The sequence below is a fragment of the Dipodomys merriami genome, unplaced genomic scaffold, assembly GCF_024711535.1.
Source record: "Dipodomys merriami isolate MVZ:Mamm:240054 unplaced genomic scaffold, mDipMer1.0.p SCAF_55, whole genome shotgun sequence".
Taxonomy (NCBI): Eukaryota; Metazoa; Chordata; class Mammalia; order Rodentia; family Heteromyidae; genus Dipodomys; species Dipodomys merriami.
Genome location: NW_027206124.1, coordinates 1,371,385 through 1,399,003, shown reverse-complemented (window position 1 = coordinate 1,399,003; position 27,619 = coordinate 1,371,385). Strand labels below are relative to the sequence as shown.

The following is a 27,619-nucleotide window of genomic DNA, read 5'->3' as shown; positions in this document are numbered from 1 at the left end:
GCCCCCTCCTCGTGCAGACCTGGGCCTCGCTCGAACCATTCTCCATTCTTCCAGGGTCTATGGCTGCAGCCGTCAGGAGCCCGTGCTGGAAGTCCTGGCGTCAGGTGCCGTCATGGCTGTGGTGTGGAAGAAAGGCCTGTACAGCTACTTAGACCCCTTCACGCTCTCTGTCCAGCCTGTGGCCTTCCAGGGTGAGGGGTCCCTGGGGAGGGGAGGAGGGGTGGGACAAAAGACACACTCTCAGGAGAGAGAAAGTTCTAGAAGCTCCTTGGCTTGCTGCCTGCTCCCATAAGAAACTTCTCCCATCTTCTTCCTCATGCCCCTCCCCCCATCCAACCTTTGGCCTCCTCTCTCTTCTCTTTTCTCCCCTCTCTCCTCCCTCCCCTCCTCTCACTGTATCCCTGCTTCTTTCTTACTCTCTCTTCCTCCCTGCCAGCCCTGTCTGTCTGTCTGTCTGTCTGCAGCAGGCCTCAGAACTGGCAGGTTCAGCCCCAGGCCATCCTCAGCCCTTGGAGAAGGTGTCAAGGGCAGATCTCCCCTGTCCATGTCCACCCATGGCTTTTCCCCAGTCCCCACAGGCCCCGCTCTGTGCCCTGCTGGCTCCTGGGCTGGCAGAGTCTTTTCTGGAGCTGTGGAAGGGAGGCATGCTTTCCCTCCCCTCCCCACCCCACCCCTTCCTTCCCAGTGCCCCTCCCTCCCAGGCCAACGCTAGGAGGTCCAGCCATGACCCCCAGCTGGCCTCTCCTGGTTTCTCTGGCACAGACAGGAGGGGAGGCGGTGAGGGGACTTGGCAGCCTTAGCCCTGTGGACAGCAGAGGGAGCCCCAGCTGACTCCGCCAAGCCTCCTTCTCCCTCCTTGTCTTAGAAAAGGAGACAGACTCCCTCCCCAGCTGCCACAGCTGAGGCTGGCCAGCTGGCAAACCCACCTGTGAACTGCTCCGTGCGGGGCCACCACCGTCAGTGGCTGATAGTTATGGAGCACTTCCGGGGTCCCCATTTTGCAGATAAGGAAACCGAGGCTGGCCCTCACACGGTCGCACCAGATCACACACTTGGCCATTCAGGCAGTGGGGTGCCGGGGTGCTCGCTGACCCTAGCCTGATGGGCAGTATGGTGGGGTGGGCCCAGGGACTCGGCCTAACCTACTGGCCATTCTCCTGCCCAGCCTGCCAGGTGAACCTGACCCTGGAGGGCCGCCTGGACCTGCAGGGTGTCCTCAGCACCCCGTACTTCCCCAGCTACTACTCGCCCAGCACCCACTGCTCCTGGCATCTCACGGTGAGCCCCGCCTCCTCCGGATACCCACCCTGTGCCCAGCCCCTGGGGCCTGGACGGGCGGGGGAGGGGTCCTGTCCATGTCCGTCGAGACCAGGATCTCCTGTGCACCACAGCCATGCCTGTTTGTCCTGGTGGTCCACCTTCTCTCTGGGAAGGTGCGTGCCCCAACCTGCCCGGGCGCCGTGGGTCACGTGGGGACCTGCCACTCTCTCCCAGGTGCCGTCTCTGGATTACGGCCTGGCCCTGTGGTTTGACGCCTATGCCCTGCGGAGGCAGAAGTACGACCTGCCCTGTACGCAGGGCCAGTGGATTATCCAGGACAGGAGGTACACGGAGGGGCTCCTTGATCCCCCTCTTCCCCCGGGGCCCAAGGCCAGGCCCCAGGGGCCAGCTGAGGAGATGCTGGACTCAGCCTCTGGCCCCATCTCTCCTCCTAGGGCCTCTGAGAGGCCTGAGGCACACATTGATGGCTTGGGTGGCATTGCAGTCAGGGTGGGCCGGCCACTTCACCTGGGTGCTGAGCCCCTCAGACACCCTGACATGGAGTCTGTGGAGATGATGGGCGGGGCCAAGACGCAGAGTGCCCGCGGCCTCGGTCACAGCCCCGTGCTTCCGCACAGCAGAGACAGACCCCATCTTAGGAGCTTTGGTCCCTGCCCCCCTCCCCTGCAGGACAAAGCGGGGTGGGCAGGGGCTCAGACATCTCTCCTCTGCTGGGAGCGGAGGGAACTGGGAAATCCTGGGAGGCATCACCCGTCAGTGTGCGCACGCTGGACGCTCTGTGGATTGGCCGAAGGGAGAAGGGGTGGCGGCCACTGGGGAGCAGACAAGAGGGGCAGGAGGACTGGAAGGAGGTGCCCAGATCCCACTGTGGGGGAGGGAGAAGTATGGGGAGGAGGGGGAGTCTGGAACCGCCATTGCTGAGCAGGGGTGAGGTGAGGGGGGCCGGCCCCAGGTGTGAAAGCTCACCTTGCCGGTGGAGAGTCCAGGCTGGAGGCAGCCGCTCTGCCTCCCTTCCCATGCGTGGCCTCGGGCTCTGACGGGTGAACTGACAACACAACGGTAGATAGCTTGATTTCTTGGCTTCACAAATTTTGAGCGTCGTTGGAAGGCCCGAGCTTTCTAGGATTCTGTGTATTGCTGCTGCACTGTCGCTTGTCCTGCTCAAAGGCCCAGCCAGAACCAGGGTGTCAGGGCCACCCTGCCCGTCGTGGATGCCCAGCCCCGTACCCTCACCCAGGCTGAGCGGTGCGGGGCTCACCCCGCTGGGCCAAGTCCGGAGTAACAGGAGCTGGCCCATGACGCAGGTTCTGTGAATGGAGGTGCAGAGTTGCGCTGTGTCCTTCTCTCTGGTGTCTCAGAGCCCTGTGGGGAGCGGTGATGGGGACCGGGCTCTGCAGAGTTGATCTTCAGGGGAGTCTGTGCCCAGCTGGCATCAGCAATGTCACCTCCCTAGGGAAGGGTGGGGGGGGTTCCAGGAAGAGCAGGCACCAGGTGAGGCCACAGTCGGGCCTGCATCGTCTCCAGCCACAGACAGTGACACGTGCGTGGGTCACCCTTGCTGCCACATGGGGCCTGTAGCTGGGAGGAGCTTGTGAGGATCGGGGCGAGGGGCTCCCCAGAGGCAGTGATAGGGTGGATTTTGTTGTTGCTGTTGCTTATATATTTTTTTGCCATTACTGGGTTTGAATTCTGGAGCCATGTGCTTGCGAGGCAGGCATTCTACCACCTGATTAATGCCTGCAGTCCATTTTTTGCTTTAGTTATTTTTTCCAGCAAGGTTCCTAGTTCTTACTCAGGGCTGTCTGGGCCTTCATCTTCCTGCCTCTGCCTCCCAGGTAGCTGGGATTACAGGCGTGCATCACAAGAGTTTTAATGTGGAACTCGGATGGGAGAATCTTCATTAAAAGTTAACAAAGGGCTGAGGTGGAGCCAGAGGCCCAAGTTCCATTCCAGCGGGGGGAGGAAGTCTCCCCCATCCCCACCATTTTCTGACCCTCTGATCTGAACTGTGTGTGATGGCCTGGTCATCCAGCCCAGTCCTCGCCACTTCAGGGAGGGAAATGGAGGCCTACGGATCTATCTAGGGTCTATCCTTGTCTTCTCTGCCTTTAAGTGCTGGGGATGGATTTCAGGGTGCAATGGCAGGGTTGGGGGGGGGTGGCAGGGTGAGGCCAGGCAGACCCAGCATTCTCCTCCCCCTGGGGTGGTGGACGATGCTCACAGGAGTCTGGCCATCAGGGTTCTGCTGGAACTCTGGGCACCCCTGTCATCTGTGGGGGTGTGACAGGGACCCACAATCCAGAACTTCTGCTTCCTACTTGGGCAAGGACTCACCTCTCCTGGCTGCAGGGGGGGAGGGAGACTCATGTCCAAGGCGAGGGTGAGGGCTGGGCGTGGCTCAGTGGTGGAGCACCTGCCCAGCATGCATCAGGCCCCAGATTCCAGGCGTGAACATCAAAGAGTGAAAAACAGTAAAACGCTAGTTCCCGCACCGGCCCAGACACGGCCCAGCTCCGCGTGGTGCTGCTGACGGGCCCTCCGGCAGCACCGGGCAGGCTTGGAGCTAAAGGCATTACCGTGCCGTCTCCTTTGGCCTCAGCAAGGCACGGGAAGCGGATGCAGCGTCCACGTCTGCTTTTGGTGACAAGGACAAAATGTCAGAGACAGAGTCGTGTGTGAGGAACAGAGGTTTGTGTGCCTCACAGCTGCAGAGGTCACGAAGTTCAAGAGCCCAGAGCTGGCATCTGCCCAGCTTCTAGGTGAGGCCTTGTGTTGGCATCACATGGCCGCCCTGGCTTTTGTAACAGACCCGTTGGATAAATCCATCCGTGCACTCATTCACCCAGTGCCTGGCATGGGAGGGAAGACGCAAGTGGCCACCTTCAGTTTCGGAAGCCCCAGGCCGGCCCTCCTTGGGGTGCTGTGGGGTTTGATAATGATCACCCCATGTGGCTGGATGCTGGAAAGTTCTGTGAATGAGCTAGCACTTGCTGGAAAATCTGCTGTGTGGGTGGCGGCGGGACGGGGGCGGCCGCGTGGGGAGGGGCTTTGGGGGGCGGGGGGCCAGAGGCCATCCTCATGGCAGAGAGGTCTGAGCCTCCCCTGAGCAGCTGGCAGCGTAGTGATAAGGAAGGCTGGCTGGGCGCCTCACCTGCTGCCCTGAGTCCCTGGTCTTCCTCTCCTGACATCCTGTTTCCACGTAGCCAGACAGAGCCCCGGTGCCCTTTAGCGACTTGTGCTGTTGAGATCTAGCTCCTGGCCGCCTGGTTTCCCAGAACCCTCTCTCCCCGGTGGCTCAGGCTTCCCCTTTCCGGAACCTGCCCCTCGCCTGCTTCCTCTGCTGTGACGTCTTTCTCTTGAGATCTGCCCGATCATTTCCATCACTGCCAGCCATGAGGTCAGACAGAGCTGCAGCCCCCCCCCCTCCCCAGGCCCACGGGAGCCCCCCTGGGGCCGGCCTGACCTTTCTGCTCCCCCAAGCCCCTGGGTGGCCAGCAACCACCTGTAGCCACACCATGCCTGTGCCCATGCTGAGGATGGCACTGGCGGCAGCCGGGGCTGGGCCCGCAGCTGGCCGCGTCAGCACAAGTTTTCCTAGAAACCGCCTGCTCGGGTCCTACCTGGAACATGGGCTGGGGGTGGGGACGTCACCCTGTCATGCCAAGGCTGAGTCACGTACCCAAGGTCACACCCGACGTGTCGGGTGGCAGAGCCAGGCCTCCACCTCGGCTAAGGCACCATGGTCAGTGTGCTGGCCCCCCGGGTGGTGCCGCTGCCCCCTGGTCAGCGCTGCTGCCCTGACCTTCCTGTCCCTCCGCCTGTGTGCCCCCTTCTTCCTCCCCTCCCACCCTTCCAGACAGCCACCCACCCCGTAGTTTTCTACTTCCTGCGGGGTGGCTCAGCTGCCAAGCTCAGGGCGTCTCTGCTGCTTGTCTAGGAGAGGCAGGAGGGGGGAGAAATACCTCCAACCCAGAGAGGCGACAGTGAACCGGCCATGCGGTGCCCCGCCCCAGCACTGGGGGGCCTCTCACCCCGCCAGGCATTCGGCAGCTCCTGGTTATCATGTCACGTCTGTGGACCGCCTGTAAACAAGGCCCTCTTCAGGTTAAGTGACTCGGGGTGAGTTAGGGGCTATAGCCCTTGAACTCTTGTGTGTCTCCCACTAAGGAGGAATGTGTCCCCCAAAAGCTGTCTGGGGAACAAGATGCTGGGGTACAAGGTTGGGTCCCGTGGGAAGGCTGTGCCAGCCAGGCATGGGGCAACCATGTAGCTTCATCCAGGTTGAAATGTTCTGTTCCCTCAAACCAGCTCTGAAACCTCCTGTGTCTCCACAAGTTCCATATGGCCCTGTGGGGAACAGTGAATCCGCCCTCTCCGAATTCTAGATTTGTCAGAGCTGACTGCAAAAAAAAAAAAAAAAAAAGCTGTTTTCTTAGCTGGAAAGGGCCAGGGCCAGGCTTGCTCTGCGGCGCCCCCTGGTGGGGCCTCATCCCTGTTGGCTGCAGCCTGGCTGTGGGGATCCTGGGACAGGAACCCTGGTTCAGGGTTCAGTTTCTCTCTTCTGACCCTTTTACCTCCTTTAAAATGATTGCTCTCCTAAAGCAGATTTTCCTTAGACGGGTGATAGGCCCATCGTTACAGTGTTAGTTATTAAACCCGAGAACATTTTGAAATATTTATTATAGTAGTTGCTCTGGTCTGCAGCCTCTCGTACCTATGGTAAGCTGTGATCTAAAAATAGTAAGTAGAAAATTCCAGAAATAATTGATGAGGGCTCAGGATCTTTGATAACCCCATAACTGCTCCATTTTGTTCTTAGTTATTACCATCAACCAATTTAGCTTTATCATATAAATATATATGATATGAGATAATTATATATGATGTAGATTATATGTGTTATATAACCCTATATATTCTGCACTGTATTTTTATGTACACATATATAGATATACATAACCCCTCATCTCAAGGGCAGCTATTGTAATTCCTTTAAAATGACAATAAACCCATGAAATGTTAACGTAAGTAACATTTTATGAAAAATTATATTTCTCCAAAACCAAAAACCTTTCATGATACAAATACTATCTTACATCCTTGTATTACTTTCTCGAATCATGGGCTTAAAAGCCCATAAGTGTGTCTTCCTGTCGCCTTCTGCCTTCAGTTGTCTGTGTTAGCATATACTGCATTTCTGGAAAGTTGCACCGTGGTTGTCGAGGGGGAATGGGGGAAGACAAGGCAAATGGTAGCTGAGTATTACTATGAAAGTGGTTTTTGGTACCGCGGGGTTCCCTGGACTGCATTTTGAGAATGGCTACTGGGTTTAAAGTCATGAGCACAGTATTGGCCACGCCTCGGTTGCAGGAGGGGGTGGTGCATGCAAGGGGTTCTTGTTGTAGTGAAAATGAGGCAGCCAGACTCCCAGACTCCCTGGGGTCCTGTAGAGTCTGGATCCTCACCCCGCCCCCAGGAGCGTCCCTGCTGGGTGAGGACTGTCCCTGCAGGTGGAGTTGTCCCAAGTGTCCGGGGTCCGGTGCTGATGGCAGAGGTGCTGGTGAGAGGCCGAGCCCCCGCTCTCACCAGTGATCAATGAGTTAACTGTTTCTGGCCTGTCAAGTGCCCCTCTTGTGATGGAATGCTTTTTTGGGGGGGGGAGGGGTTCACTGGAGATAAGAGTCTCATGGACTTTCCTGCTCCGGCTGGCTTTGAACCACAGTCCTCAGATTTCAGCCTCCTGAGTAGTTGGGATTATAGATGTAAACCACTGGTGCACTGCCTGTTTTGGAATTCTGAGGGACCAGACAGCCAGCTGGCGGTGAGGAGGGGTTTGTGTGATGGACAGCCCCACTGTACAGAGCAAACTCCCCACCTGGCTTTTTCTACTTTCCCATCCGGGAGCCATTTCGGCCTTCCTGCATTTGGAGTACAGCTCCCCCTGGCAGTCCCTTCCCTGGGGGTCATCCCTGGGAGGCGTTCGCACTTGGGATGGATGAGCAGCTGTTCTGTGGGGAGGGTCCCACCACGATATGAAAGATTCTTGGGTGCCCTGACCCGGCCTCTGCAGAGATGGGAAGTCTCCCTCCTGGCCTCTGGGGAATCTGTTTCCTTGTGGCAGCTGCCCCCCCCCCATCTCTTACTTGAACAGAGCGTCTTCCCCCAGGGACAGAGGGGTCACCTGGATGACCCCTACTAGGAGAGCAGCCCGTGGACTCTGTAACAGGGTCCTAGAGAAAGGACCCTGGAGCCCAGCGAGTCCCAGAACCCACCAGGGTTATGGAGCCAGCCCGTGAGCCCAGCCAGTGCTCGGATGGGGAGACAGCGGCCCCTCACCCCACACAGCACAGCACAGCCCTCCCAGCAGGGCAGCCAGGGTCCCTTGCTTCTTCTGACCTGTGGAAGGCGTTGCCAGATCCCAGGTAGACCCAGGTGATCGTTCCCTAATCAAACGAGTAGGAGGCGCAAGCTTCAGGGACAACCCTTTCTTGCTAGAGTCTCAGCTCACCAGTGATTGGCTGGAATCTAGACTGTGAAAGTATGGGGGTGGGGAGGGGGATGGGCACTGAAGGCCCCCCGGAGCAAAGGGACTGTCACAGCCAGGCTGCTTTCTAGAAGATAGCTCTGAGAGTGAGTAGAAATCAAAAGAGAAGGAGAGTGGGTGGGGCGGCAGCTCCCCATTGCTTGGGGCTGCCCTGTCTACGCGTGGACCCTGGTTGTGCTTTGCCTTGAACTGGGAAAGCAGCCCCTGTGTCCCTGAGTCACCTCTGGCCCTCCCCCCACCCCCAGGCTGTGTGGCCTGCGCACCCTGCAGCCCTATGCCGAGAGGATCCCTGTGGCAGCCTCCGCCGGCATCACCATCAACTTCACATCCCAGATCTCGCTCACGGGACCTGGCGTGCAGGTGCACTACAGCTTGTACAACCAGTCAGACCGTGAGTACAGGAGGCAGAGCTCGGCCCCTGTCCCTGAACCCCTGCGGCCTCTCCTGCAGCCTCCTGGACAGGAGGGACTGCGTTACGTGTGTGTGTGTGTGTGTGTGTGTGTGTGTGTGTGCGCGTGCACACGAGCACACAGATGCACACAGCTTTGGGTGTAGCACGTACAGGTTGCGATGTGTATTCAAAGGCAAATACACTCTTGTCTATCCACAGGCATGTTTTGTGCATGTGTCTGGATGTGGGTACCTGGAACCATGGTGTACCCAGGTGCCCAGAAGCAGATGTCTGTGGGCACTTGTCATGCCTGTGTGAGAACAGAGGAGCATGCATCTCTGCATGTGTTGCCTGAGGGTGCGCATCCTAACGGTGCCTTCCTTGTTTCCATGGCCGTCTGTGGGTGCCCAGCCTGCCCGGGAGAGTTCCTGTGCTCTGTGAATGGCTTGTGTGTCCCGGCCTGTGACGGCATCAAGGACTGCCCCAACGGCCTGGATGAGAGAAATTGTGGTGAGCAGGCTCGCCCGCCCCGCCCTCCTCTCGCCTGGCTTCCCTGCACTGCACTGAGCTACGCTCCCCAATTAGGAGCACCCCAGAAGTGAGGGATTGCCACTGCGCTGAGAGGACAAGATGGAAGCAGAGTGGGCCACCACGGGGCAGTGCCAGCCACAGGCTGGGTCTCCTGATCAGGCCAAAACCCCAGCCATCTGCCCTGGCCAGGTGTCCCAAAAGGAGCAGGGGTGGCAGGGGGGGGGGAAGGGGAGAGGGCCGGGCCACGAAGGTCCTCAGGGAAGGTGAGAATTCTCCTACCGTTCCACACCAGGAGCTCAGAGGGGCTGCTGTCTAGGCTTCCTGCCTAGCCCTGGGGTGCAGCTCAGGGTCCTGCTGCTTCCCCAGACCAATAGCTCTCTCCTAAATTCTGGCTCCTGCTCCTACAGCCACCATCCAGGTGGCCAGGCAGGAGACACCTCTAGCACACCCCTTGTTTTTAATCTATGGGGAGAGAGGTCAGAGAGGGGGATGTGCACCCCTCCGGAGGAATCCACCAGGGGGCTGGGAAGGGGCTCCTTTCCTGGTGCTCAGCCAGGTCACCCGGGACAGGTCATGTCAGGTCTGTTACCACCAGTGTAATGGAAGGGGAGAGGGGCTGTCTCAGCAAGGTGCTGTGAGAGCCAGGCACCCAGCGCGGAGGATTTGAGGTCGGTACAGTGTGGTACAGTGCGTGTTCCAGGGGCGGCGCCAATTCCCAGCCTGGCCCTCGGCCCCGTCCCACCTGCCACGCTCTGTCCCCCGCAGTCTGCAGAGCCACATTCCAGTGCCACGAGGACAGCACGTGCATCTCCATGGCCAGAGTCTGCGACCGGCAGCCCGACTGTCTCAACAGCAGTGATGAAGAGCAGTGCCAGGAAGGTAGGAAGGGTCCCGCCTCACTCCAGCCCTCTGCAAGCCTCCTCTGAGCTTATGCCAGTAAGTCCTTCATCCATCCACCCACCTATCCCTCCACCCACCTGTCTGTCCAATCACCGATGCATCCATGCACCTGTCCGTCCATCTATCCATCATCCAGCCACCTACCCTACCGCCTATCACCCATCCATCCACGCACCCACCCACCTCATCCATCCACCCTCATCCATTCATCTGCCTGTCTATCCACTCACCTATCCATCCTTGCATCTGTCCATCTATCCATCATCCAGCCAGTTACCCTACCTACCCTCCTGTCCATCATCCATCCATCCACCCACCCACCCATTTATCCATGCATCTCCCCATCTATCCATCATCCATCCACCCACTGACCTGCCTTCTTGTCCATCACTTATCCATCTACCCACCCACCCACCCGACTCATCCATCTTCTGGTCTCCAACATCACCTTATCTGTCCATTGATTTGTACAATCATTCAGCCATCCATTTACTGACCTGTCGAACTGCCTCTGTTCCTGTGCATGCTCCTTTGCTATGTGTTCAGTAGCTCCCTCCCGAGAGGGGACACAGAGATGTGCGCTCATACCAGCTCGGGGTGGGGAGCCAGGCCCTGCCTGCAGAAGAGCCTAGGGGAGGCTCTGGGGACCCTTCGGGGTGTTCAGGAGACCCTCCCCTCGTCTCCTGGTCTCTCCTGGTGCCACTTTCCCGGGCCCCACTTTGGAAGGGGTCCTTGGGGCTCAGAGTCCCACCTTCGGTGGCCTGCCCCCACCCCTCCACGCCAGGAGTGCCTTGTGGGACCTTCACCTTCCAGTGTGAGGACCGGAGCTGCGTGCGGAAGCCCAACCCAGAGTGCGACGGCCGGCAGGACTGCGGGGACGGCTCCGATGAGCTCCACTGTGGTGAGCACTACTTGGTGTGTGTGGCGGGGGGGGGGGGGGCTGTGGCAGGGAGGGAATCTCCCTCCACCCAAGCTGCAGGGGGAAAGGGCGCAGCAGGGGCCTGGGAAAGCTGGAGGGGTGGCGGCATGGCAGGATCCTCCAAGGGCAGCTGGAGAGAATCTCTTACCGCATGCCTTCCCATCTCGCTCCATCTCTGTGGACTGGCCTCTCACTATTCTTCCTTCCCTTTGTTCTTTCTCTGTCCCTCTGTTCCTGTCCCCCCACCCCCATCCCTCCCCAGACTGTGGCCTCCAGGGGCCGTCCAGCCGCATCGTGGGCGGGGCGGTGTCCTCAGAGGGGGAGTGGCCGTGGCAGGCCAGCCTTCAGGTTCGAGGTCGGCACATCTGTGGTGGGGCCCTCATTGCCGACCGCTGGGTGGTGACGGCAGCCCACTGCTTCCAGGAGGACAGGTGAGAGGGTGGCCGGGCCGGGGGAGGGGGGGTTGGGAGGAGGTGTGGATGTGCGGATGGAGGGGAGGGGAGGGATGGGAAGAGCCCAGGCTCCACCTGACCGGCTCTGTGTTGCTGGCATATTGCTCAACCGCTCTGTGCCCTGCTCGTGGTGTCTGCCTTCCGGTGGGTCTGTGACTCATCCCCTCAGTCCTTTACGCATTCAGCAGTATTTGTTGTGTTCCTGCTACGGGCCAAGTGTGTGCGGGATGCTGGGGATACAGCAGTGGGCAAAGATGCCCCATGCCCCCTCCATGATGAGTTGTGACAGGAAGGCTGGGCGGGTCTGGGATGCCCCCGTGACTCCTCATCTGGCACCTAGCTGAGCCCTTCTGCCCATCCGCTTGGTTGGCTGGACTTCCTTGGTGCTTCCCCCCTCTCCCCCCCCCCCCCCCCCGCCCCATCTGGTCTCCAACCCCCCCAGGCCCCTCCCATGGCAGTGCAGCTCTCTAGCGCCCTCTGCAGGCACCGGCTAGCTCTCTCCACATGTGTGTCTTTAACCCTGCTCCCGACTCCCCACTGTCCTCAAGGTGAAGGGAGCCCCCCCCCCACACCCCAGGTTGCATGCTAGCTTGGGAAGAGTTCCAGCAGCCCCAGTCTGTAAAGTGGACCCACAGAAAAGGAGAGAAATAGCTGTGGGGTGCCTGGCACTGGGCCGGTTCTGCTACATCCTGCATCTTAGGGGTTCTGTGAAGCTGGGACTGAGGTGGAGGGTGGAGTTCCCGGCATTGAGCCACAGCCTTGATGGGGGCAGGGCAGGGCGGACAGGGACGAGGGGGGGGAGGGGGGTGGCTGGCTGTCACAGGGCCCCTCCCCCACCCGAACCCCCAGCATGGCGTCGCCGGCGCTGTGGACGGTGTTCCTGGGCAAGGTGCGGCAGAACTCGCGCTGGCCGGGCGAGGTCTCCTTCAAGGTGAGCCGCCTGCTGCTGCACCCCTACCACGAGGAGGACAGCCACGACTACGACGTGGCGCTGCTGCAGCTGGACCACCCCGTGGTGCGCTCCGCCTCTGTGCACCCGGTCTGCCTGCCTGCGCGCTCCCACTTCTTCGAGCCGGGCCTGCACTGCTGGATCACAGGCTGGGGCGCCCTGCGAGAGGGCGGTGAGCGAGGCCCCGGGCCCGTGCGGGGCGGGGACACGCGCGAAGCAGCAGGTAGCACAGGTGCCCACCTGGGCGTGGAGGAGGCTGGGGTGAGCCCCAGGGCTGGGCAGGCTTTCAGAGAACAAAATCAGTGATGCGATCACAGGCTCTGCCCTCCACCTGCCTGCCCTTCCTTTTCTTCTGGAAGGACATTTTAAGAACCTAGGTGAGCTGGGCACCAGTGGCTCACGCCTGTAATCCTAGCTACTCAGGAGGCTGAGATCTGAGGATCATGGTTCAAAGCCAGCTGGGGCAGGAAAGTCCATGAGACTCTTATCTCCAATAAACCACCAGAAAACCGTAAGTGGTAAAGCACTAGCCTTGAGCTGAAGAGCTGAGGGACAGCGTCCAGGCCCAGAGTTCAAGCCCCATGACCAATAAAAAAAAAAAGCACCTAGGTGACCGGGTGTGAGCAGAGGACACGGGGACAGGCTCAGGGCTCCCCCGCTCGTGGACATGCACTTGCAAGGATGGTTCAACAGCACAGATCGGAATTTTAGGGGGACAGGACTCCATGTGCCCCGCCTGATTCAGGGACATGCATTGTGGCACATGTTGTGGATGATAAAGAGGCTCCAAGTCCCAGCCAGAATTGGACAGAGACTGGATCCCAGGATCCAGGCCTGGGGATTCCTGCTGCTGCTCAGAGATGGGCTCCTACCCCATACCCTTCATGATGGGAGCCACCGTCTCAGGTGCCCCCAGTGCTTCCAATGTGCACTCAGCCGGATGCAGCCTTGCTCTAAAACCTCTGAGCGCAGCTTTAATGTGTGCAGCGCCACCAGTGCTTTCCAGTCAGGAGGGAGGAGGGCAGCTGTGGCTGGGTTTGTTGCAGAGCGGGGGGTCAGACCCAGGGCCTTGCACATGCTGGGCAAGCACTCGACCACCGAGCCACAGCTCTACCCCCAAGTTGTAAAGACAGGCAATCTCCTGGACACTTTGAAAACACAAAGAGTAGTAGCAAGGCAAGGATTGGGTCATTAATTCATTCATCAACACACTCCTGAGCACCTACTATGTGCTGGGATCAAGGCAGGCAAAGGGGATAAAGCAAGAACATTCTTGAGAGCCATAGGGTTAGGGGACACAGGAGACAGTGGGACACTGGTGGACACAGGACACAGCAGCCCTGGGCTCCAAGGACGAGCAGGCAGCACCTGCAGGGGAACAGGAGGTGTCCTAGGCAAAGGTACCTGGGTCAGACTCAATCTGAGAATGAGGTCCACTGCCAGCGCGAGGGGAGCGTGGTGGAGGGGCAGGGGTGTGTGGGAAGATGGAGGGAAGCACAGGCAGAGCCTTCCGGGCACCACAAGGGGCAGGCCTTCTCCCCACGTGCACCTGAGAACCAGCTTCAAAACCGGCACCCAGGCCCACATCAGACCTGTAGCCCTTGGGTGCCATTCGGTGCCAGTGTGTACAGAGCTTGCGGGGAAGCTGGGGGATTGCAGGGCGGGAGGACTCCATCTGTGTTTTGTGGACAACCCACAGCGGAGGGGGGTGGGGAGCTTTGCCAGGGCAGGGGCACACCCCAGATGGGACCCTGGCAGGGGGAAGGCAATGAGATGCTGGAGGAAAACACTAACAGGCTTTGAGTGGGGCTCCACCAGCCACAGGGAGCAGAATGACAGCAGGGCCAGGGCTGTGCCTGGTAGGGGAGGGTGGGCAGAGATGAGGCGCATCATGGGAGGAAGGGCAGGGGTGCCAGGAGCCTCGGCCCTCATGTCTGCCCCGCAACGCTCGCAGGCCCCACCAGCAACGTTCTGCAGAAGGTGGACGTGCAGCTGGTCCCGCAGGACCTGTGCAGTGAGGCCTACCGCTACCGGGTGACCCCGCGCATGCTCTGTGCCGGCTACCGCAAAGGCAAGAAGGACGCCTGCCAGGTGACTTCCGCGGGTGCCAGCGAGGGCAGGGGGAGGCGGGGGGGTCAGCTCAAACCCAGGCCCGTCCCCTGCCCCTCAGGCACGGGGTCACGCAGGCCAGAGGCCACCTGGAGGGAGGGTGGCTGCCACAGAGAAGGCGGAGGCAGCACAGGGATGGGGGCGGGGGACACGTGGTCAGGAGCCGCTGGCAGCCAGGCCAGGCTGGTCTTGGCTGGTCAGTAGATGGTTTCCAGTGGTCACCTGACTTTTGCTGTCCCCTCTGACACAACCGTCTGCTCTTCGCAGGGTGACTCTGGTGGTCCGCTGGTTTGCAAGGAGCCCAGTGGCCGCTGGTTCTTGGCCGGGCTGGTCAGCTGGGGCCTGGGCTGTGGCCGGCCCAACTACTTTGGAGTCTACACTCGCATCACGGGGGTGATTGGCTGGATACAGCAGGTGCTGACTTGAGGAGCAGGCCTGGCCGGGGAGCCCCAGGCACCCAGCAGGCCAAGGAACAAGTATTCTGGGGACAGGTAGCCACGTGGAGACTGGAATGGCATCCTGATCACTGCCGTGAGATGGCACAGGGAGGGGGGACTGGCCGCGGCTGGTGGCTAACAGCCCACGGGCCCAGCCCAGCCTGGGTTCACCTCTGGCCCTTTCTCCTCCAGCTCCTTCCTTCTACCCAATGACTTGGGGTGGGGCTTCAGTGGAGGGCTCTGTTTCCAGCCCCCCCCTTCAGTGTCAAATATCCCTGTCCCTAAGGGCACACAGAGTCACCTGGGGCACCAGCTCCTGACCGCAGACTCCAGCCTGGGAAGTCCCTGGCGTATCTTGGAGGGGGGGTACAGGGGACCCACAGAGCCTTGGGGAATGCCCAGGGGACCAGCTGCCAAGTAAGCCAAAGGGTGGGGGCAGCCCCACCGGCAGGACCCCTGCTCCCCCCAGTCTGTCACCACCGGGATTCCGCGTCACCGGAGGCCAGCTGTCTGCCCCGTGAATAAAAGGCTGACCCAGCCGCCTGGCCTCTGAGTGGGCCCCGCACTGCCTCCTGTCCCTACCCGAGCAGGCCTGCTGCCCCCTGGAGCCACCGGGGCTGGAGCCTCCAGGAAAACTGCCAAAGTCTCTGGGGACCTCGAGGAAGGCCATGGTCAGCGTTGGGGAGGGGCAGAGTGGCGGCCCCCTCGGGAACCTCGAGAGCCCGCGGGCACCGGGCAGCACAGGGTGGTCCTCGTGGAGGCACCGGGGCTGGAGCACAGCGTGGGTCTCCTGCTCCCCCGTGCCCCTCATCCACACCCCCTACACCCTGCAACCAGAGAGGATGGGGATGCAGATGGGGAGGACGCGCCGTGGGCTGGGGCTCAAGGGCAACCAAGGGGCATAAGGCCATCCAGGAGGCCAAGGCAGTGGGCTGGGCTGGAGGGTGGTTTAGGACCTGGGGGTTGAAGACCCCCCCGGGGGTCCTGAGCCGAGAGCTGGCTGGGGATGGGCCAAGGGCACTGGGGGGAAGGGGAGGAGCCGCCGAGGGGTTGCTGCCAGGGAGGCCTCCAGCCTTGAAGGTGGCATGATGACGATTAGGGGGGAGGGGCTCGGGTGCGCACCCCCTCCCTCCGTGAGAATGGAGGAGCTGGAAGGCAAAGGCCCCTCGGCCGTCCCAGCAGGAAGCCAGGTGGGGAGGGCGCAGGTCTTTTAACAAGGTTCCAGGGGACTCTACTTGCTGGGACAGCGGAGGCTGAGGGGGGATGTGCCCTAGAGAACCAGGCTGGCTCTAGGGAGGTGAGACTCGACACAGAGGAGGGGGGCCTGAGCAGCAGTGATGGACAACCACAGAGGAGGGGGGCCTGAGCAGCAGTGATGGACAACCACAGAGGAGGGGGGCCTGAGCAGCAGTGATGGACGACACAGAGGAGGGGAAAAGTCTGGGGGAATCCTGCCCTGTGTCTCCATTTCCCAGAGCCTAGCAGAGGGGATCTTCAGCCTCCGCCCCTGGGCAGAGCTCCAGGCCAAGTCTCCACCTCTCCTCCCAACACACAGCCATGTGGCTGGGGGAGAGCCTGGGCTTCAGGAAAGCCCAGTCCTCCGGTCGGGTCTGCGGCTTGAGTTCGGCCTGTCCCCTCCCTGCAGGGCCCACACAGGAGGCAGCCAGGCGGGACTTTTCTTCAGGTTTATTCATTCAGTGGTGGGAGGCACGGCTGAGAGGAGAGCCCCATCTGGGGGGAGGTTCATACAGGAGGGCCTCGCTCAGTCCCCCACACAATCAGGCCTTGCCCTGGGCAGAGGAGGGTCCCCTGGCCCCTTACGGGGTCCTGCCCACCACTTCGACCACGCCTGGGCCCGGAGCAGGGCTGCGCTGCCTCCTGTCCCCATTCTCCTCCCAGGCCAGGTCCCTGTAGTGCTACCCCAGTACCTGAGTCTCCCTTAGCAAAGTGTCCTGCATGGGGGGGCTAAGGCTGTGTCCCCAGGGAAGGTGAAGGGATGGCCCCTGCTTCTGGGGGCTCTGCCGCTCTGGGCACCCTCACAACAACCCTGTGAGGTAGGCGAGGCAAGGGAAACGCGGGCACGGACAGGGAGACAGCTCAAGGAGGGGAGGTGCCCGGGCAGGGAGGGGGCGCGTCCACCATGCAGCAGGGGGTCGGGGGCCACGGGACGGAGGGGCCTGGGAGACACAGCTGGGCAGGGCCCCACTTCAGCCACGGGCAGGTAGCCCTGCCCAGGGTCTGCCTCAGGCCTGGTGAGGTTCTGGGGGGCCCCCAGCCCAGCCCTGGAGGCAGGGGTGAGTCCCAGCCCAGTGAGTACAGACAGGAGGGGCAGGGGAAAGAACACAGCTTCCTTCTCGGGCCGGGGGCCCGCCCCGTGGTACAAAAATAAAGGATTTCAGATCGGAACCCCAAGTCCCTGGAGGTGATCTGGGGGCTCACATCCGGGTGCCTCTGGCTTGTAATAGCTAGAAAATAAGAGAGGGAAGGGGTAGGAGGAGGGGAGGGGGGGGGGAATCAGAAAACCAGGGAGGCCGGTAATGAGAGGGCAGGAGAGGGGTGGAAAGTGAGAAGGAAGGAGGCAGGAAGGAAGGAGAGGAGGGAGGGAGGGAGGGAAGGAGGGAGGGAAGGAGGGAGAGAGAAAGGCCAGTAAGTCCCAGGCTCCCTTCTGGGGCTGAGGCCCAGAGAAGTGGAGTGAGGACCGAGGGGGGCAGGAGGGTGCCCCACCGAACTCAGCTGGGCACCCCGTGCCCACCCTGGGCTGCATGGAGCCTGCCTGGGGAGGCCAGGCTCTACTAAAACTCGGTCCAGGGTGGAGGCAGGGCAGAGGCAGGGCCGGGAGAGCTGCTGTCCCCACTTTAGAATCCACTGGGGCCCAGAGGGCACGTGGCTGCCAGGGTCCCGGGGCAGCTGAGACCGAGTGGGGGCTTGTGGGTGCCTGGCCACCCTGTAATCCTCGGCTCTGGCCCATCTTTGCCAGCCAAGGCTATCCCGATGTGGCCTGGCCTCCCCACCCCACAGAAGTAGGGGGCCGGGGGCTACATGCAGCCACACACGAGCTCCAGGGCGTTGGGGATGCAGCCCCTCCCCAGCCTGGCTCAGGCACCACCCAGCAGGCAGGTGGGCAGGAAAGCCCCCCCCGCCCCACCTCGTTCTGCTCTCAGGACCTCACCCCAAGGCCCAGTGAGGATGAGAAACTGGTGAGTGGAGAAAACCAGCTGAGAGCCTGGCCCAAGTCCAAGGACAAGAGACAAGCACCCTCCTTGCTCGGCCCTCCGTCCAACTCTGCCAGTCTCCTAACCGGGGCTGGCAGCTCTGGGATTGGTGCGGGCCAAGGAGCCCTCCCGGCAGGCTCTCGCTCAGGTCTGGGAGGGTGTGAACGGGGACCTGCAAGGAGGGCACATGAGGGGGCCAAGCAGGCCGGCGGGGCCCAGGCCAGCCTCAGAGGTGCCCAGCGGGGTGGGTGGACACGGAGCAGGTGCAGCCGTGACTCTCCTCCCCAGGCCAGGAGGCAGGAGGGACTGGAAGGGGTGCAGGAGGAGGCTGGCGGAATGCTCGGGGATGCAGGGCCATGGGGCCTGGGGAGAGGGCACGGGAGGCCGGGACCAGAGCGGCCCCAGGATGGAGATGCGAGCAGGCAGAGAGAAGACCTGGACAGGGGCAGAGAGGGAAGAGGCAGGGTGCAGATGAGATCCAGGAGGAAGAGGAGGTGGATGAAGATGAGGCAGGACCTCCAGCAGGAAGCGGAGGAGGAGGCGGTGGTGGGAGGGAGAAAAGGTTAGCGGGATCCTGAGATGACAGGGCTGCAAGAGAAAGTGAGAGAGGGATGGTTATGGGGCGAGGCGACAGGCGCTAAGCTAACCCTGGCGGCCCGCCCTCGTCCCGGCTGCAGCTGCTCCAGCAGGACGAGCGGGAGCCCCGGCTCTCATTAGCAATCATCTTCCTGGGGGCGGGCTGCACCTTTCTCCTGGGCATCTGCCTCCACCTGCACCTGTGCCACCTCCTCCTGCCGCGGTGGCTCCTCCAGTTGCTCCTCCGCGCTCTGGACCCGCCGGCCGACCCAGGGAAGAGAGAGTGGAGACACTGACCTAGGGCCCGGGGCGTGCGGGTAGCTGTCCCCGTGCCGCGCCCCCCACCTCAGGGCAGAGGGGCAGGTGAGATCGGGAGTGACCTGGGACAAGGGAGGGCTGCAGCCACAGAAGCCAGGCATCGCCAGCCGGGGCGAGCCCAGGGGGTCCGGCTCAGGACCAGTCTGGCTGCGGTCACAGAGGGGTGTGGTGGTGAGGGGTGGAAGAGGAGCCCTGTGGGTGTGGTGGGAGGGGGCGGCAGGAGGTGCCTGGCAAGGCCTTGCTTTGGGGGTGGGGAGGGCAAGATAGGCAGCCAAGGATGTCTCAGGGCCAACACCAATCAGATCTAGGGTGCCAGCAAGGGTCTGGCACCCAGGCCTGGGCGGTGGCACAGACAGGCAGCGCAGCGGGCTCCCACTGTACTCCACCAGCACGGGAGGAGGGTGAGGCAGACAGACAGACAAGACAGACAGGAAGCCAGGGTAGGTCTCCAGCACACAGGAGCAGGCCCCCTCTGTCCTAGTCAGGCCCATGCCTAACTCTGCTGCTGCCCAAATGAGAGGTCCTGGAGCTGAGGGGAACAGATGCTGGCAGCTGTGCCCCTGGGGGAGGGGAAGGCTGGCTTCCGGGCAGGTGGACACACAGGGAGGCCTGGGGCAGGACTGTGGAGTGTGGCTTCCTGGTTCTGACCTAGGCCTGAGGGGGATGATCGCCAGCCCCAGGGAATAAACTGGCTACTCCAGAGCCCACGTCTGAGTCAACACAGGATGTGGTTCGCCTTTCTGGCTGCATGGAGGATAGCAAAGGTGCCCAGAGGACAGAACTCGCCCAAGGCCATACTCTGTCAACCTAGCTCAGTGCACTGTCTGGTGCTGTGAGCCCTGCAGACACCGCGTGGCCCGCAGAGCCGCCCTGGCTGCGCCCTGGGGGCGGTCCTGACTTGCTGCTCCCCAGCCTGGGCCTGGTAACTGGTGTGAGCAGACTTGACCAAGATGCATGGGATGGATGGCAGTGGCTGTGACCATGGGGTTATGGGGTGCGGTGGGAGGGAGGAGGCAGCGGCGGGGACGGAGGGAGGAATGCCCGAGGAGCACATCTCTACCTTCGTTTTGCGGCTGGACTCGGAGCTCAGGCCGTGGGAGGAGCTGTGCAGCTCCTTGGACACCACGCACAGGAACTCGGCCTGGTCCTCACTGCCATAGGTGTAGGAGGAGCCGATGTTCACCAGCTGGGGGTGGGGGGAGAGACGCAGGTCGGGTGGGGGACAGAGGAGCCCCTGGCGGCTGCCAGTAGGTCATCTTGGCTCTGCTCTAGGCAGCCTGCAGGGACAGCCTCCCTGGCTTGCGCCTCTCCTGGATTGGCAGGGCCTGACCCATCCGAGCCCCCACCCTGCCACAGCCAGGCAGACACTTCCTAGGGGAAGGCAGAGTCCGGGAATGAGCATGCTGTCCCCCGGCCCAGACGTGGCTGCAGCATCTCCAGGTTCTAGGCTGCAGCATGGGGCTGGGACACAGAGGAGCCTCATAGACTACTCCTTTGCTCCGGGAAGGCCTGGCAGGCCAGTGAGTTCACAGGGCCAGTGACCAGTCCCTCAGCCTCTCAGTGGCTTAGGGTCTGGAGGATGACACACCCACACAGCCCTTCTGGCTAAGGAAATCTTGCACAAACGAGTCTTCCAGCTCTCAGGGGTCCTGATTCAGCAGTCACAGAAAAATCTCCCCCCCTCCACTGGGAACAGTGGCCTGCAGGTCGCGGGGCTGCAGGAAGTGCGGGACCTGGGTCCCTCCAAGCCTTCTCTAGGGTCTTGTGGACTTGAACTCAGTCCTAAGAGTTGACCCGACACTAGGGCCTTAGCAGGACCAGCAGCGTCACTGCCAGCCCGCCGATGATCACAGCAGCCTCCGCTGCAGATGGGCAGTGGCCTGGGAGGAGCCGTGGCTTTCCTGGGGCTGGAAAGGAATTGGGCCTCCGGCTCCTGGACTGGCTTGGACTTCCTGCCTGCCGGCCACCCCAGAGGCCCAGCCCTCCCCCTTCAGCTTCCTGTGAAAGGCAACAACTCAGAAAGGCCCAGGTGAGCTTTCTTGCTCTAAGGGCAAGTCAGACTGAGCTTGTTTTGCAGCTGTGTTCCCCTGGAAACCTGCATGGTGGCGGAGCTGGTAAAGTGAGGTCAGCACGGGAGCTCAGGGAAGCCTGAAGGGGGCGCTAGCGCGCCCTGGGCACACTCCCTGTGGAGCCCTGGAGGCTGTGCCCAGGGTAGTCACCTCCTGGCTCTGTCTCCCGTTCCTGGCTGTCAGAGACTTGCCCACAATACCCTGTAGCCCCCTACCCACCCTTCTTTGTCCTCCTCTCCTCATCACGTAAATCCGGATTTAAGAACACTCCCTCCCCACGTGGGGGCTAAGGTCCCAGCCTACCTGCTCAAAGCGCCAGCCGTCAGACATGGTGGAGACCATCTGCGTGAGCTCCTCCTCCTGGCACTGCAGCACCCGGTACACGTGCTTGGGTGGCACCTGCGGGCAGAGGGGCGTGTGAAGGGCTCCTGCCGCCCCTCCTCAGCCATATACTCCTGGAAGGTGGATGGTGGGGGAAAGAGGAAGAAGGGCTGGAGGAGCCTGTGCCTTGGGATGTACTATGTACCAGGGATTCCAGATACATGATCTCGCTCCTTCATAGACCCCTATACGTTATGGGATCAGTGAGGATCTAGAACTGGAACCGGGGGCGGGGGGGGAGGGGTGTGTGTGTGTGTAACATTTGGGTCACTGATCACGTCAGACCCTCCAGAGACGTGAAGCCTCCCCTGTCCCGCCTCCCCTCCCCATCCCACCTCCCCTCCCCTGTCCCGCCTCCCCTCCCCTGTCCCACCTCCCCTCCCCATCCCACCTCCCCTCCCCTGTCCCACCTCCATCCCCTATGGCACTTCCCAGGGAAGGTGGGGAATGTCCCCATCTGCTCCTGGTCGCTGGGTGGGCACTGCTCAAGACCTCTTTGTACCCATGCGCAAGGTCTTGAGAGGCCACCCAGCAGCAGTGCTGAGGTCCCCGGGCCTTTCCCCCGCCGCCCAGCTTCTCTCCCGACCTGGGTCACCGTGTAGTCCTTCTCCTCCATCCTGTCTTTGATGATTCGGATCAGCGGGCCAATGTTGTAGAACTCGGCCTCCTCCAGGACTCCTGGCAGACGGAGCAGCCCCTGGTTACTCCTGCCGCCCCAGACTCTGTTCTCCTCTTGCCGCCAGGCCCACACCCTGCTCTAGTCGCAGGCCCCGACAAGAGTGGGTGGCAACTCCGAGTCCAGTGGCCAAAGAAAGGGTCTGTTTCCTTCCTTCCTCGGGCTCCATACTCCCAGTGGAAGGGGGGAGATGCCGTGATGGAGCCAGCTCCCCTCGTGGCACAGATCAGAGCACCAAGGCCACCTGTGGTCCACAAGCTGGCACTGCTCTGGCGCCACCAAGAACCAGAGGTGAGCTGGAATGGAGCCCTGGGATGCCATGAGGGCCTGGGCCATGACTAGTGTGTGCACCTGCTGGGACCCTGCGCCTGCAGCACGCCACCCCTCATGTTTGGTCCTCATAACGAGAAGGAGGTACTTTCATCATCTTGACTCAACGGGGAAAACTAAGGCCCCAAGAGAGAAACGACTTGCCCAAAGTCACGCAGACTTATGGAAACACAAGTGCCTTAAGCCTTCAAGCTCCTGCTACAGACGGATAAACTTCTATGCACCCTTTCCAGCGCCCACACTTCACAGTTTTTTGTTTTTTTTTGTCGGTCGTGGGGCTTGAACTCTGGGCTTGGGCGCTGTCTCTCAGCTCTTCAGCTCAAAGCGAGCGCTCTACCACTTGAGCTACAGCGCCACTTCCGGTTTTCTGGTGGTTTATTGGAGATAGGAGTCTCACGGTCTCTCCTGCCCGGGCTGGCTTTGAACCGCGATCCTCAGATCTCAGCCTCCTGAGTAGCTAGGATTACAGGCATGAGCCACCAGCACCCGGCACACTTCACAGTTTTTAAGGCCCCTGTGCTCATCAGGAATCTTGGAGCTATGAGAGAAGCAAGCACCGTTCTTCACATTTTGCAGTTAATAAATCTGAGAGATCAAGTCGCCCCCAGCCCCGCCAAGTGAAGTGGAAAAGTTCCCAGGGGCTTGACACTTGAAGCTTCTGCAGGGCCGGGTCCCTTCGGTCCCTTCCAGATTGGCTGCTAGGCTCCCTGGGACAAGACCTATTATGGGCTGTGTGTCCCCTCAAGATCCCCATGCTGAATCCTGGCTGGCGAGGTGAGGGGGCCTGGAGGGAAGGCGCACGGCGCATGGTGCATGGTGCGCGGTGGCATGGTGAAGAGGGGGAAGGCTGGGATTGGATGGTACCCCCTTAAGAAGAGGCCCGGTACTGTGACGGTGCCCACATCCTGCCTAGGGCAACCAGGGAAGGCAGGCAGCAGTCTGCAGCCCAGAAGAGGGTCTCCTCAGGGCCCCCCTGGGCTGGCCAGAGGAGCTCAGAACCCAGCCTCCGGCACCGTGAGGAACACATTTCCATTGCGGACAACAGCCAGCATGGATGAGCTCAAGGTCCCTCTTTGATCTATACTGCTGTCCCCAGAGCTCCCCGAGGCCTGCCACAGAGGGGCATCCTGTAACCTGGAGCTGCGCAGCCGCAGGGCCAGCGGGACCTGTAGCTCCTTTCATCCACCCCCAGCGACGGGCACTGCTGTCACCCCATTTCACAGACAGAAGCGTGGAGGCACAGGGCGTTAAGTAAGGTTCCAGGTCCCCCTAGCTAGGGAGCTGGCTGTCTGCAGGTGCTATCAGTTTCAGGGCTTTGAGAAACCAGACCTGTAAACAGGTGTTGGCTGTGACTCTGGAGTGCTGCCTCCTCTTCCCTCCCTCCCAGTGGGACCTGCTCCTGTGCCCAGGCCACACCCACGCTATCTGCTCCCCTAGGGCTGCTGCCAGCCTCGGCAGAGCAGAGGTGTTGAAGCCTGGCTCTTTGAGAAGCTTCCAGACTGCTGTATCCTGTGAGACCGTGGGCAAGAGTGAGGAGGGATGGCTAGCCTTCCCCGACACCCACGGGTGCACAGGACCCAGGACGCATGGAGTCTCAGTGCATGCAGAATGCATGCATTTTGTAGATACCAGTGGAGACTGGTAGATACCAGCAGGCCTGGCTGGGTCAGCTCTCCCAGAACCACACCCTGTGTCCTGAGGAAACAGCTAGGCACACTGGTCCCTGGCCCCAGCTGAAGCTTTGTAAGTGACAGTTCTCTCATAGTTGGCTTCTCTGTCTGCTAGGCCCGGATATGGGCATCTACAGCCCTGGGAGTCGCTGAAGCCCTACCAGGGAGCAGGCTCCTCCCCCACCCCCGCCTCCCATCCCAACCAGCCCAGTGCGGCAGAGACTGCCAGATTTGGGGAAGACTCACCCTCTCCACCCACTTGCTCACTGCAAGCCCTCGCCTGGCAGAACTGGCAGAATTGAGAATCAAAATAGCAGATCACTCAGAGAAAGAAGGTGGTGAGGGGTCCCCCCCTTCCCCACCCCTTTTCCCCTCCACCTCAGGGCTGCAGTAGACACCCCTGGCTTCCAAAGAGGCCAAGAGTGGAAAGGAAGAAAAGGCAGCCCCACCCCAAGCAGACGCCTCCAGCAAGGGCTTCCTTCATCCTCTGCACAGGCCTCCGTGGCCATCCGGTGAAAGCTGGGGCCTGACAGCTCCACCGAGGCCTGGAGTCAGCCCTGTTCCAGCTGAGAAGAGGCGGAAAGTGTGTGAGAGAGCAGGTTCCATGCCAGCCAGGGGAAGTGGCTTTGGATCTCTGCGGAAAGCCCTACCAAACTGCGCAAGGCAGAGCTAGGAATGGGCCTCAGGCCACTGGACCCACTTACCCTCCTCAGCCATGTCCTTGTCCAGCACCAGTTTGCCATGGCGGAGAAAGTTCAGGATGGGCCCAAAGTAGGTGGGGTCCCGGTCAATGAGGTAGGCCCCAGTTTCATCCTATAGAGGAGAATACCACAGGTATTAAGAGAAGTGTAGCCTCACCCCTGCCCAAGCCCACATTGTTCTAGGAAAAGTCAGGGGAGGGAGAGAGGGTGCAGGGTAACAGGCTGGAGCTGTAAAGCTCTGGGATCAGGCCGACTGAGGTTCAAACTTTGCCTCTGCCTTTCCTAGGCTGTGTGACCTTGGACTGATGGTTTGACCTCTCTGAGCCTCTCTCCTCGCCCCATAATTAGGTGAACACGTGGGCGAGAAGTTTGAGTGGTCTCCGGCCCGGTGCAAGGCTCAGTGATGGTCCCTCTTGCAGGGATGCCCCCCCCCTTCCCACCCCGTACCCCAAGCTAGCTCTACTGTCTATCAATCAGTCAGGGGATGTTTTCAAGTTTCCAGAGAAGCTGCTCTCTGATTGGACACGGGCAGCCCGCAGGGAGGCAGGGCGGGCTGAGACATCTGGAGGTGAGAGGACTTGCCCAAGGTCACCGCGCGGGAGGGTCACGAGGAGGGGGCGGGGCATCTCAGGGGGCCAGCTCCAGCTGGGACCCAGCTGGCCCTCCAGACTGGAAGGCTGCGCCCAGAGCAGGGAAGGAGCCCGTCGGAGGCGATGCCGGGTGGGAGCGCAGACACGGTGGCCGCCGGAGGGGGGGGTGGTCCCCGCACCCCGCAAAGGAGGGGGGAGGCCCGCGCGTGGGGCTCCAGGCCTGCCAGTCCCGTTGCCACGGCGATGCGCGCAGCGCGCGCCCGGCCCCTCTCCCGCCCCCTCCCCGGCCGCTGCTTCCCGCCTCCGGCTCCCGGGGAAAGGCGGGTGGGGTGGGCTGGCCGGCTGACCGCCCCGCGCCGGGGATCGGGGTGGGGGGGCCCGGGCCGCCCGCCGCCCGCCGCCCGCCGCCCGCCCGCGGGCTCACCCGGTCCGACTGCAGCTCTTCCCCTTGGCACAGGCGGCTGAGGAAGGACTTCTGCTCCCGGCACAGCGTCTGCCGGGTGGTCAGGAACACCGTGCCCCCCACATTGAGCCGCACCCACTTGCCCCAGCCGCCCGCCGAGCGGCCGCCCACCCCCGCCGGCGGCGCAGCTTCCCCGGCCTCCATCCTCATCGCCCGCCGCGGCGTCTGCATCCTCCGCCCGCCGCGCTGGGCCGCGGGCGGGTACCAGGCGCGAGGCACGCCGGGAAATGTAGTCCACGCTGCCCCGGGGCGCGCGCGGTGGGCGGGGCGCGCGCGGTGGGCGGGGCGCGCGCGGTGGGCGGGGCGCGCGCGGTGGGCGGGGCGCGCGCGGTGGGCGGGGCGCGCGCGGTGGGCGGGGCGCGCGCGGTGGGCGGGGCGCGCGCGGTGGGCGGTGACCTCGTCTCCCCCCACTCCTCCCCGCCCCTGGCAGGGAGCGCACTGGGTCACTGCAAGATGACTCCGATCACTGTCCTGTGTTTGGAAAAGGTCAGCTTCCCACACACTGAGTCAATCTACACTCCCACCCCTATTTGTGTTCATGCTCTTTTTCCTTTGTAGAGTTTGACAGCTATCAAACAACGGATGGGAGGAGAATCTTCTTCCTCCTGAAATCGTATTTGCTTCCTAAGGGTTCCCAAGCCTTGCATGGCTGCTGTGGAGACGGCCCACGACCCCCAGGACCCACCCAGCCCTGCCACTGAGCTGCCTCCCTCCCCTCCCCACCACTCCAGCTCAGTGCTAATAGTTTTCATCCTGGCATGGGGGGGGGGCTGTGTGTGTGTGTGTGTGTGTGTGGTTAAAATTACTATCCTCATTTTACAGATGGGGCCACAGAAATGATAGACACAGCTGGTGAGCGAGCATCCCGTGGATTCTAGGAGACTTTCCTTCCATTGAGGCCCCTTCCCTTTGGCTGCCATTGGTGATGGTGGTGGTGGTGTGTGTGTGTGTATGTGCGTGCGCATACCGAGCTTATCTTCTGGTTCTGTAGGTGAGGAGTTGGGAGATCTCAGGGACAAGAGGAGAAGGTGGGTTGAGCACCCCAGTTTCTGTCCAGAACCAGGTCTAAAATATCTCTGCACAGCAGCAGGAAGGCAGCACAGAAGGCGAGGCAAGCCTGTGGAGTGGGAAGGGGGTAAGGGGGTGGGCCTGCAGTGCCCATGGGGCAGGTGACAGCGGTGGCAGAGTGGCTGCCACCTTCTAGTGCTGAGCCCTTGTGACTGGAAGCGACCCTGAAGTTGCTCTGCTCCCAGATAGAGCTGGAGGAGCACAGATGCCCTGGGAGGCTTCACCTGAGCCCGTCACTCGGCTGTCCCGGGCTGAACCTGTTCCTTTTCTTAGCTGCATCTCCGCCTCTGAGTGGCTTGTGTCACATCTGCTGGCGTTGCCATGACTAAGAAGATGTCACTCATCTCCGCTGGGTACTTTGTATTCTGCTCCCTGAGTGCAGAATGCCACAATCCTCTGATTCCTCTCCAGTCCTTGTCATGTTCTTCATGTCACATCAAGTCCTCTTGCTGCCTGGGGGTTGGTCCCGCTGCTTGATTTGTGGGTGTGGGGGGGACTGCTGGGTTTGAACCTGAACCTCTTCAGGTCACTCAAAGAGAGGAAGGGGTGTAATCAGTAAAGTGACAGGCATCTGACCAGACAAATATTCCAACAGGCTTTGGAGGCCCATGTTCTGGGTATGAATCTCTGCCTCATAACACCCCAAATCAGTTAGTGAGGTAGGTACTTACCTACTCAAATCTCACTTCATATCCTTTTACTGAGCACCTACTATGTGCCAAGTCCTGGACCAGAAACAGCATCCTCAGCCTAAGCATTGGTAGGGCTTGAACATGTCTAACAAGTGTGTCTCTGGGATTTTTACCTTGAACTTTCCCAAATGTCTATATATAATCACCAAGCCTGCCTCAAAGGCTGAGCTGGTCAGGAATGGGTGAGACCCAGACCCTCCCCTTGAGTTCCCAGGGCAGCCAGTAACATCTGCAAACTGCAGGAAGCTGAGTTCACATTGGTAGAGGTTGGGGCAGGTGCCTCCCGTGGAGATTCAGCTGGCTTTGGCAGGGCTGTAGACCTGCCTAGGCCAGGCTGGACCACCTGGGCCTGGGCACTGC

General features: G+C 61.3%; 2 protein-coding genes across 3 annotated transcripts in view; one reads left to right on the top strand and one right to left on the bottom strand.

Annotated features, from left to right (window-relative positions):
- The window catches only part of Tmprss6 (transmembrane serine protease 6), a 30,662-nt gene extending 15,559 nt beyond the window's left edge, over positions 1–15,103 (top strand). The window contains exons 8-18 of one of the 2 annotated variants that reach the window (XM_069999445.1): positions 55–191; positions 1,166–1,278; positions 1,495–1,604; positions 8,071–8,216; positions 8,628–8,726; positions 9,513–9,626; positions 10,432–10,548; positions 10,829–10,997; positions 11,868–12,139; positions 13,922–14,058; positions 14,344–15,103. In XM_069999445.1, coding sequence (XP_069855546.1) covers positions 55–191; positions 1,166–1,278; positions 1,495–1,604; positions 8,071–8,216; positions 8,628–8,726; positions 9,513–9,626; positions 10,432–10,548; positions 10,829–10,997; positions 11,868–12,139; positions 13,922–14,058; positions 14,344–14,502 — 1,573 coding nt within the window. In that variant the 3' untranslated portion in view covers positions 14,503–15,103. The remainder of the gene's footprint in view (positions 1–54; positions 192–1,165; positions 1,279–1,494; positions 1,605–8,070; positions 8,217–8,627; positions 8,727–9,512; positions 9,627–10,431; positions 10,549–10,828; positions 10,998–11,867; positions 12,140–13,921; positions 14,059–14,343) is intronic. The other variant, XM_069999444.1, reaches the window with a different exon arrangement.
- Positions 15,104–16,813: 1,710 nt separating this feature from the next.
- Positions 16,814–25,728, bottom strand: Kctd17 (potassium channel tetramerization domain containing 17). Its single transcript, XM_069999446.1, is given in 10 exon segments — positions 16,814–16,978; positions 17,812–17,835; positions 17,837–17,897; positions 18,242–18,313; positions 18,471–18,552; positions 19,680–19,805; positions 20,992–21,087; positions 21,656–21,747; positions 24,450–24,558; positions 25,461–25,728. Coding segments are annotated over 10 exon segments (942 nt in total). The 5' UTR covers positions 25,671–25,728; the 3' UTR covers positions 16,814–16,908.
- Between the last annotated feature and the right edge of the window lie 1,891 nt (positions 25,729–27,619).